Source organism: Botrytis sinoallii, assembly GCF_014898435.1.
Source record: "Botrytis sinoallii strain Bc 23 chromosome Unknown BSIN_011, whole genome shotgun sequence".
NCBI lineage: Eukaryota > Fungi > Ascomycota > Leotiomycetes > Helotiales > Sclerotiniaceae > Botrytis > Botrytis sinoallii.
Window position 1 is genome coordinate 773,143 of NW_024066038.1, and position 10,936 is coordinate 784,078.

The 10,936-nt window shown below is 41.4% G+C and overlaps 4 protein-coding genes across 4 annotated transcripts; 2 read left to right on the forward strand and 2 right to left on the reverse strand.

Annotated features, from left to right (window-relative positions):
• Positions 1–1,919: 1,919 nt before the first annotated feature.
• EAF02_006886 (uncharacterized protein) lies at positions 1,920–4,183 on the reverse strand. Its single transcript, XM_038902934.1, has 4 exons — positions 4,004–4,183; positions 3,619–3,828; positions 3,235–3,407; positions 1,920–3,189 (listed from the first exon to the last, which is right to left on the reverse strand). Exons 1-4 carry the CDS (start codon positions 4,051–4,053, stop codon positions 2,843–2,845), a joined length of 780 nt encoding a protein of 259 aa, XP_038757255.1. The 5' UTR covers positions 4,054–4,183; the 3' UTR covers positions 1,920–2,842.
• Positions 4,184–4,551: 368 nt separating this feature from the next.
• On the forward strand, positions 4,552–5,001 carry EAF02_006887 (uncharacterized protein; the record flags this gene model as incomplete). Its single annotated transcript, XM_038902935.1, has 4 exons — positions 4,552–4,570; positions 4,623–4,658; positions 4,760–4,875; positions 4,948–5,001. The coding sequence occupies 4 exons, from the start codon at positions 4,552–4,554 to the stop codon at positions 4,999–5,001; spliced, it is 225 nt and encodes a 74-aa protein (XP_038757256.1).
• A 437-nt stretch (positions 5,002–5,438) lies between these two features.
• On the reverse strand, positions 5,439–6,410 carry EAF02_006888 (uncharacterized protein; the record flags this gene model as incomplete). Its single annotated transcript, XM_038902936.1, has 2 exons — positions 6,205–6,410; positions 5,439–6,141 (listed from the first exon to the last, which is right to left on the reverse strand). The coding sequence occupies exons 1-2, from the start codon at positions 6,291–6,293 to the stop codon at positions 5,439–5,441; spliced, it is 792 nt and encodes a 263-aa protein (XP_038757257.1). The 5' UTR covers positions 6,294–6,410.
• Positions 6,411–6,472: 62 nt separating this feature from the next.
• On the forward strand, positions 6,473–7,921 carry EAF02_006889 (uncharacterized protein). Its single transcript, XM_038902937.1, has 2 exons — positions 6,473–7,308; positions 7,367–7,921. Exons 1-2 carry the CDS (start codon positions 6,610–6,612, stop codon positions 7,688–7,690), a joined length of 1,023 nt encoding a protein of 340 aa, XP_038757258.1. The 5' UTR covers positions 6,473–6,609; the 3' UTR covers positions 7,691–7,921.
• Positions 7,922–10,936: the final 3,015 nt, after the last annotated feature.

Here is a 10,936-nt window from a genome sequence, read left to right on the forward strand (position 1 = left end):
TTGGAGATGAATGTTCCACCAAGATGCGTTGAGATGGAGACACCACACCACCACACACACAACTCCAGATCCATTTTTTACCACCCGCATTTGAACCCTGTTTGCCTCCATGTACCATTTATTTTCCAAGATTCCCATGAATCCCATCCTATGCGGAACCTCGGGGGTAATGAATGCTATTTACCCCACTGTCTATCAACTTATCTTCCTTTTTTTTACGAGATTGTCAAGAATGGATCAAAAAGATAGTCAGTCTTCTGATAACTTTTCATACCAATAGATGAGGAATATTGTTCCGAATCTACCAAGACTTCATCACGATGGAGAACTTTTTCTCGAGTCATCTAAACGCCTTCATCAATTTCGTTCATGCATTTATTCATGTATGTCTCAAATTTCAAGCCCAATTCAAACGCATTTCAACGCCTTATCTGCAGGTCAATTTCTAACTGGCGTAACTTTATCACCCTTCATAATTGTATGGACAAGGGCCAGGTATTCTCAAGCCGTTCTATGCACACTGCACTGCAATGCTCACCGACAGCTACTAGTTCATGTATCGGGTATCCACTACGAACATGAAAACGCACAGAAAAATATCAAGGAAACTTAGCTTATTCAAACTTCTAGTATTCTCCAATATGAAGCGATATCTTCATCTTTGTGTCGTTTTAGAACGAACGAGAGGGGTCCAAGTGGACGTTTTCTTTCTGTTTGTTGAACCGATTCTTACTCACAGATGTATGTATGCGTAGTTGGCATCCTGCATACCTTATGTACAGTGCAGATAGTAAGATTTACATCGATAAATTTATGTACGGAGGGTTGTCTATAGTTGTGGCAGCCTCCTGTTCGATTGAAAATATAAATATATCACCATATGCTCCGCTTCTTCCTCAGAGATTTTTCAAGAAGCTTGAGCACAGGCTGTCTTTCTTACTTTGGACCCGATTATCTGTTATGCATTTAGATAGAAGTAGTATGTACGAAGCTCAGACTTGTATGTATCTACTGCCTATAGAAAATCATTGCGAGGAAATCATTTAGCTCGAACATTTGTTCTAGATCCATTTTGAGTACCCTTCTAAATGAGGGGTCTGCCTGCGATATTCATTCGTCCAGTTGTCAAAGGAACTTCAACATTGGGCAACATTGGGTAGAATCATATATAATGTATCGTTTTCAGAATACCTGATCGATTTTTCAATCATTGCCTGAACTTGATTGTTCTCTATCCCAAACTGGTGATGGTGTGTTGTAGGCTAGTATGATGATGTCTCGCCTTCTCACTTCAACAAATCATTATCATGGCTTTAGTTGAATCATTCAGAATGTCGCTCCCAAGTCTTTCAATTTAGATTGACTCCACCAGGGTTACATTCGTATCTATTAGCATGCAAGTGTCCCAAAGATATAAGGAGCTGCCAGCATGATTCACCCCGCTGGTTCCTCTATTCTCCGTATTAACCCATTATCTTCAGCATCCGTCACATCTCCATCTTCTCTCGACTCCACTGACAAGTCAAGGATCATTCTTAGATGCTCCACCGATTTCAACCTTGCGCTTTTTTTCAATCAGCCACAATCACCCAGTCATTGAGATGATAGCAGACTTAAAATCCTAGCGCGAATATTTTGAGAGTTCCAATGCAGCAAGGACTAACTTCCATTATTCCATGCCTGTCTCTTCAGCCTCGTTGATCGACTTGCGACGTGAAAGCAACAAATTCAACCTTGTGCTCAATCTACCAGCTGTCGATATCTGATTACCTTTCTTCAGTAAATTGTCGAGTCCCTTCTTTATCTGGTTGCGTATTGTACAAAGCGCCCGTGGCGTAGGAATGTTTCCACATTCTATCACGCTTGTCCCCAAATAAAGTTCATGAATCCCTTGGAGTTATAAAGTGCAAACTATCGCAATGGTCTCTTAGTTAGAGGTAACTATTAAGGGTTTCGAGATGAATTGCTCTAACTTTTGCTAAGTAGTCGGCCGTTCTGTCAGATTATTTGAAGTAAGCGAGCAGTGCCTCGAGCTGAAAATTTGAGGTCGACTGTTGCATAGAAAAACCAGATTACCGCTCCCTCTTTGAGTTGATTGAGACCTTCTCATAGGACGAAGAACTCTAGTGAAACCCCTTGCCAGTGTTATCATTGTATCATGCTGGCCTTCTCAGCAAGGCAACGAACGGTGGCCCTTCTTCCCTCCCTTACTCCCGTCGTCGAGAGAGGGCATCTAAATTGGGGGAGGGCCCGGTTTGTTTGCAAACACAAATTGTAAGAAGTTTTTTCTATATACGACGTGGCGTTTCTTTTTAGGAAAAGCAAGTAAACTTACAGGACGGTGAGTAACATTGCCAGGAGAGAATATAGACTACATACTTTCATTAGATGTTCTAGCCCCAATATCCATAGACTTTGCACGCTCAATGCTATATAACACGTCAAGTCAGCTCCCGAAGTTTGAGACTCTTGGCGGATATAAATCGAACGATGCATCATCCCGGTTGTTAGAAAATATCGTCACTTCGACGTATAGTATCACTAGAAATCAATATCAGTACTGACGATGTACATGAAGGTATCACGCTGCATTATCAAGGTAGAGTGATACAGTGAACGTTGGTTCTTGGATCTTTCTCAAGGGGTACAGTATGAAAGTGTATCAAGGAACTAAAATGAGGTCTATCTATAATCGACACAAAAACAAGAACCTGAGATTGAGAAAGATTCAGCGAAAGGTATTCAGGGCAAGAAATAAGAACATTGCTTCATTTTCCCACTTCGCATTTCGAGTTTGATACGTTCGTGTACAGTCTTGATAGTTACTAAAGCACTCTCGGAATTAAATCGCTTTGAATTCTCCCTCGATATCCACAATCTTTTCAACGGCTTTCTTATATCCCGCCTCATTTTCTAATCTTTCCGTGTAAGCAAAAAGTTCAGGGTATTTGTCCTTGGTTAACCCAGCGCGCTGTTTAGCTGCTACAAGAGGGAATGACATGAGGATGTCTGCACCGGTAAGATGTTCACCACAGAGATATTTTCCACCATTGGGAGAGCTCTGGATTTGTTCATTAAGAAAGGTAAAATGAGTGCTGAAATTTGGTTCCAGGTATGACTCGTGCACTTTTGAAGTTATCATGCCAGTAATAGGACGGATAAAAAAAGGAAGGTTGGGCGAATTAATCACTGGGGAGTTAGTAAGATTTGAGAATGCGAAAAGGAAGAACTTACTAGACATGATGAGGGCGACAAGGAGGGGAGGCATCAGAGAACCTTCGGCATAATGCATGTAATAGCGGAAACGAGTCCATTCTTCGGTTTCGCCACCGAGTGTGTTTTCTTGACCAGGCTTCCAGCGGGCGGGGAGAAGGGTACTGCCGTGGGCGAAATGATCGAGGAGATATCTTTGGGGCGAGTTAGAGGTCATACTTGGAGGGAAATCTTTTGGGTTTTGGGCAGCTAGGGAAATGATCTCCAAAATTATCTTATGATTCAGATACCTCACGTCGAAATCCAAGGACTACTTGAACTCCTCTATTTTTCAAGTCCATTTCTAATTCCATATACACACCCCTCATCCAATTACTTTCCCCGTCAAGAAGAAGACAAACTTACTCAGTAATAAACGCACTCTCCGCCAAAACCACCGGTTCTGTGGCTCCCGCAGGTAAAATCGTAACGACGGGAGATTTTCCCAAGGCATGCACTTTTTTCAATTCAGGAGGTGCTTGTTTAGAGGGAAGTCTATGGATGATTTCTAGCTCGTAGGGAACTTTCAATTCTTCTAGAAGCCAGAGAATCCGTTGAGAGCGGGATTGGTTGAGCCTGAATTTGTTAGTTTGAAGGAAGAAATGGACCGGGATGAGATGGGATGGGATGAGATGGGATGGGATGAGATGGGATGGGATGAGATGGGATGGGATGAGATGGATGGATGGGGTAAAAGGGACAAGAGGTATGTGTATAGGAAAGGGAGGGAAAAGAAGAGGAGAACTGCTACCAGTAAAGCTTGATCTTTGGCAGATCTGACATGGAAGCTGGTGAAGACATGACTACTTGAGTATGTAGAATACTAGGTAGTTATTATGAATAATATGAGATTGATATGACGATGTACTCTCTAAAATCCTAATCGGAATAGATACACAAACACAAAGAAAAGAAATCAAACACTCTCATTCCAATACTCTCACTAGATTCCCCTCCCATAAACAAGTTTATCTCATCTCACTACCGATTAGCTCACCTCAGCCCACCTCGGCACAATCGATAACCCATTGATAGATAACCTGTCCTGTGAGCCTGTGATAAAAAGCTAAAAAAAACTGGACCATACATCCGGCACATCAATCAATCAATCAATCAAGCGCATCATCGCTGCCAAATCTCAGCCGTGCGTGCGGATCATCGGCAAACGTTTTTCCGACGTCTGAGCTTTCAACCGCGATCCTCTATTCACATGAGGCTTAATGACTGGATTTCTAACGCTTGAATCCAAGAGAAATAAATCACACAAGTGTTTCTCTCATCCTCGCAACTTTATTCACAATGGCTGGTCACGATCATGGTTTGTCTCTTCGTACTGTGGATATGGGATTGGGCTAATGGTGGAAATGTAGTACTTGCGGTGGACCCCGCGTTGGTCAAATATAGCAGTATGTTCTTTCTGCAGCTGGGACGTCTGGCGCTTTACAATGGCGATGAGGAGATTGCGAGGGTGGGAAAGGAGGGAAGAAGGGAGACTGATAGAATGTAGATATGTCGACCAATCGCCACAAGTATTTCCGATGGACGGGTCGCACGGCCGCTATTTCGTTTGTCTTTGCAGCGGTCATTCCGAGTATCGTTGGGTATATGGCTATCAAGACTGAAGTAAGATATTTCGACGCCATGTGCTGGTTGTGAATTAGGGGATGGAGAATTGGAAAGCTAATGTGAGGATAGGGAAAATGGGACATGAGAGGAAAGCGCAGGGGTGATACGATTGCGGAATTTTAGATGGTGATGAAAGGGAGGGAGAAGAGGATGGGGCAAAGGTCGAATGCGGGGAGTTGTACATATGTGGAGGGAGATATCATGAGAGGCTATGGAATAAGAGAGAGCTATGAAATTGAGTTTGCATTCTTCACCATTGTCGTTTAATGCAAGGACATTTGATATGGGTATTGATATTTACTCGGATTTTGGTATTCTTTGATATACCTTTTGCAGGACTGACCTAATATGTTTCTAAGAGACGAACCGATTACCACCCATCCGTTGTTGATACTCCGATTAAAGTGCTTAAAGAGTTGAGATGATATTGGAGAAATTGGAGCACTCGCTTCCGATAAATCGTGGATGATTTGAGAAGAGATCATGTAGTGTTCCAAGGAAATTCGGTACCGTCATTCGTAATAGCATGGTGATTGGTATCATATGTCTTCGTGCCTCCCTCAATATCGACCTCTTCCACCCCCAAAACCACCTCCACCTCCATACCCGCGACCTCTTCCCCCAGATGGACCATCTGGTATCCTCTCACCTCGTCTCCATTCACCCATTGGTACACCACCCGCTCCTCCTTGACCCGTACCTTGACCAAATCCTCCTCCTCTTGAACCCCCCCTCCCTCTATATCCACCTCCAAATCCATTTTCTCTCGGTCCCATCCCCCCTCTTCCCCCAAACCCACCCATTTCCGATCTTCCACTCGCAAAACCGCCTCTCGAAGGACCACTGGGTGGCGGTGCAACTCCTCCATCTGCCATCGGTGGTAGAATTGCGCAACAAACATAATCACCAATAACAAATCTTGCATCCTGCAGCGTCTTCTCTGGTTCCCCCATCAAACTCCCCGCCATGATTCCTTCTCCGACTATCGCACTCTCTTCCTCATCTGGTAAAATTCCCGGGCCCCCTTCCCCAATAACAACACTGCCAAGCTCCTTCGTTACATATCTAGCGGGTCCACTAACAGCAGGTCGTGAATCAGGAAATATCAGTCGATATGAAAGGCGAGTTCCAATCGCCGGATCGGGAAGAAGATCAGGCAGCGCGGTGGCTAGTAAATGTGATAATTCGCGCAGAGTACATGATTGCCATGTAGATATATTAACGTGTAGAGGCAATTCGCCATGTGGATTAAATTCTTCAATTCTATTGTCACATTAGAAAGAATACAAATGAATATCATGGGAAGGCTGAGATTTGTTTGCCTACCTGGGAAATGAACCGCTTTTGTAGAAAAGCTTGAGATGAAATGGAACGGTAGTATTGCGATCAACTTTTGTTAGAGTAGTGGTTGCCATATTTATGTCATGAGCTAGGATAGCTATGATGGTTTTAGAGGAAGGATGTTGGGGGAGGATAACTTGGAGGTGAGAAGTTCTCGAGGCAGAATCGCGGCCTCGTCAAAAAATGTTCAGCCTTGGGCTTTGTACACTTTCTGTAATCTGACGACAACATCTTCTACATAATCAACAATTCAATCTCTCGCTCAGTTCTCTCAATTTATCAAATCTGGAAAGATAGAACAACGAAAAAAACGTTTATCATAGTTATAAATCACCAATTTAATTGCCATAAATACAATCATCTGCGGCGCATACCATCATAACCGCCATCATGGATTTCGCATCTCTCATGTCTAAAGAGATATCCAAAAAGAGCGAATCTTCCACCGATACTTCTAAGAAATACATGAAACGATCTGAAATTGAAGCGGAACGACAGGCCAAATACCTCGCCGAACAACGCGCGATTGAAGCAGAGCGTGAAGCCAAATTGGCACAAAAGCGCAAACGCGAAGACGAAGAAGAAGAAGCTGCTAAAGCGCGAGAAGAAAAGCGCAGGAGATTAGCTGAGGAATCTAGGAAACAGAGGGAGGAAAGAGAAGCCGAAGAAGAAAGAAAGAGAAGAAAAAGATTAGGATTGCCGGAGTTGGTTAAAGAGGATGTAGAGGAAGTGGTGGAAGATGATATTCCGGATGAGGAGTTAGTGTTGAAATTACGGGAAATGGGACACCCTGCGAAACTTTTTGCGGAAAGTCATAAACAGAGATTAAGGAGGTATAGGAAATTGGGGGTGGTTATGACGACGGGACCGATTCCTACGACGTTGGTTTTGATCGAGGAAAAGGATATGAAGGTTAAGGATGTACCAAAGGATGAGGAGGGGAGGAAATATCTGTTTAGACAGTTGGCGAGTTATTTTACGATGGTTTTGCAGGAGTGGGAACATGCGCTGGAGAAAGAGAAGAGGGATACGTTTGCTAGTAAGGCGGCTTATAATGCTATGGTGCAGAGTAAAGACAACATGACTCCTGTAAGTTTTCTTTCGTATACCTATCTATGTTATAGAATTTAAAACTGACGATCTATAGCTCTTTCGCAAATTCGAAAAAGGAGATCTAGATGAGGATATTCTAGGCCCTGTGGTTGAAATCGTCAAAGCAGCGCAGGAAAAACGATACGTTGATGCAAATGATGGGTATCTACGTCTTAGTATTGGAAAGGCTGCATGGCCAATCGGTGTGACGATGGTGGGTATTCACGAGCGTAGTGCGCGCGAGAAATTGCATGAGACTGATAAGGGACATGTAATGGGAGATGAAATTACGAGAAAGTTTTTGCAGAGTATTAAGAGGTGTCTCAGTTTTGCTCAAGTTAGATGGCCTCCGGAGGATATTAGACAATTGATGGGTTAAGAAGGTAGATATGTTGTAGAGCTTGAGCCTCGAGGAAGGTCACAATGGGTTTCCCATCTGTGTCTTCGATTCTACGTCCCCTTCAGGCTTCAAAACGCTGGTGGAGCACACCTTAATTTAAACTATTATTGTATTTTGATGCTTACTTTGTTGTTGTTTTTGCTTTGATAACGAGGATCTGTGTTGTGTTTATTGGCCCTATTTATTGGTACTTCAAATTCTAAAGCAAGGCCCTTTAGTTTTCAGCCGATTCTATTCTGAGTTTCGAGTATATACTAATGTACCACCACCGGATAATACTTCAAATAGTCGGGGATAAAAGGCTTCTACGAATACTAAATAGTAAAAGATCGCGTTTAGCGAGAGGTTAGAAGGAGGGGTAGCGAGTAAGTCCTAGTGTATGACAACCCATCATTAAAGTAATGAAATATTTCATCTTATATCGCATACAAGAGTCCCGGACAATGGGAGTCATGTTTTAGTGAAGGGTACTTTATAGATCATAAATCTTCGCTGCTTCAAATTAGTCCAATCGCTAACTCAAAGATGCCTAGATGCGTATTATATTGGCAAAAATGAGATTGTGTGTGCCTGAAGGCGACTTTATTTTTCATGATCCCAGTAGATGCTAGTATAACACAGATGCGTAGGTATATACAAACTCGTAAAGGCAATTTGAAAGACCTAGGGATTTGGGTCTAGAGACTCAGGCTCAAAGGACTTCGGACCGCCATAGCGGATGACGTTAATGAATCTTGACCGAAATATATGATAAGAAATGAAGCTTCTTGCATATCTACAGATGATCATTGCGAAATTTCAATACAATCGCGAAGTAGTATGCAATGTTCAAACGGCAATACTTACAACACCTGGTACACGTAAATATTAATCACTTCCCTCATGATTTCGGCTGCTAGAAGTGCCCCTTCTGATGAATGGATCCTGGCTTTCCATAATTCTTATGCTACCCATGATGGATAGGCTGCCTTGGGACGTTTGATATTCCTAATATACGGGGAGCTTGTGTTAAAAGCTTTTCATCGTGCCCCTGTGGTGGCGAAGTTAATATCTATGTACGAATAAAATGTTAGTATAAATTCCTATATAATTATTTGATACATACATTATTGAATTCAAACTTTTTTTATTTCTAACGAAACACATTCTTCGTCATCGACGAATATTTCCAGTTCAAAATGACAACCGTTTATTATTGATATTTTAATAATAGAAAAAAAGAAAATAAAGGCCTTCCAGCTGAAGGACCTTTATGATTTTTAGGACGAGTGGATGGAAGGGTATATGCGTAGGAGCTAGGAGGAGGTCAAAGAGATGAAGAGGAGCTAGGGGGAGAAGGGGAGCGAGCGGGGGAGCGAGCGTAGATACTAGAGGATAGGAAAGGGTATTAGCCGAAAGTCTAAAGGGGAAAGGGTTCCACACCTTGCCACTCACTTTCAATTTATTCTTCAAGCAGAAGCTTTACCACTATACCATATAGTATAGAATGTAGTACTGTTTAAACAAGAATACGAATCAATTTTAATCTATATAGTTATAATTGATAATCGATTATTAATCGATTTCAATACAAGTAAGCTTTTTTACTTACAAATAGCCTGTGACGGAAACGGTGTTGTAGACCACGTGGATCAGATCATGTGATGGTCAGGTATTCATTATATAGAATACTCCGGAGCGGAACAACGATAACCGGATCGGCCGCAGGACCGATCACCGCTCCCGTGATCGGTACCCGAAGATCACCCAGTATATAATCCGATCTCTTCTCTACGAGAAGAGATCAGTTCTAACTGTAGATGAGGAGATATACACATTCTTATACTTATACCATTATTGTCCAATCATTCCCCTCCATCGTGATATGCTATTGTCCTGTACGATATAGCCTTAGGCTAAAACTTTCGAAAATCAAGAAATTTCGAAAAATCGAAAATTTCCGAAAATTTCTCTAAGTCCTATCGTAGGTCATGAGCTAGTATATGAGTATATAGTATATAAGAGGGAATAGACTAATATTAGTCTATTATGGGAAGCTGGCTCGTATTAACAACTAAATAGCTATGAAACACGTGATTTTTATGAAACAGTATATGATTATTGAATTTCTTATCCTATATTAAGAGGGAAAAAGCTCATATTATATACCTTTTCCATTCTAATCTAGCTTTCCGCTTTCGTTTATCTCTCGTAGATCTCTTCCTAATCCGGCCATTCCTTCGAAATAGAGCTCCTTTTCATATTCTTTATTAGTAGTCGTTTTCGGAAACTAATATGTTCGTTTTCGGAAGCTAATAATGGTCGTTTTCGGAAGCTAAATACGGTCGTTTTCGTATGGTTGCTTTCGGAAGCTTATAAGCGACGATCACGTTATTGGTCATGTGATTCGATACTAGTATAGGACTTTATTCTATATATATTCAAAAAGATATATTATTATATTATTTTATAATAAAACAATAAGTCCCCTTAAAGTAAAATTTTCTAATCATATATATATATAAAAGTTAATCACATTAATACTGTATGACCCATTTTTTCAATACAATATTAAAGATTAAATCTTTTATTATACTTGATGAAATAATGCTTTCGTCAACCACGGATTCTGCCACCACAGGGTGCGTTATATCATGCTATGCCTCACCAGTCATCTATTTTATCTACTTCACTATGACGAATTCGCTTAAGGACTCAAATGACACCAGATGACGACCCAAAGATTACTCAGATCATCACTGTTGCATATCGCATCTTGAGTCATGAACGATAATATAGACATTGAAATCTGAAGATTTGACGACATATACCAGGACGAAAATAATCATCATCGCAATTATACAATGTCAACGGAGAAAGAGATGACGACAAAGACGGAAAGAGATCACAATTCACGATTCTATTGGTAGTCTCAGCTAGATTGTGAAGTGTATCTTGACATCCCAAGGAAACTTTAACCCTCCGTTCAAAACTACCATGATGGAAGAAACCTCCTATTCCTTCTATTCCTGCTTTCAATCTTCCTCAAAGGAACCTTCGTTCCGACAGGCAAGCAACAAAACTCTCTGCCGAAATAATCCTAAAGTCCCATTCGTCCCTTTAGAATTCCCTATTCGATGTCTAGAACAAAGAATCTCTTTGTCTTGACTGAACAGGTGGGAAACATGTTTCAGATATTAGATATGCAACAAAACTCAATTTGCATATTTTTCTTTGTTTAGACAA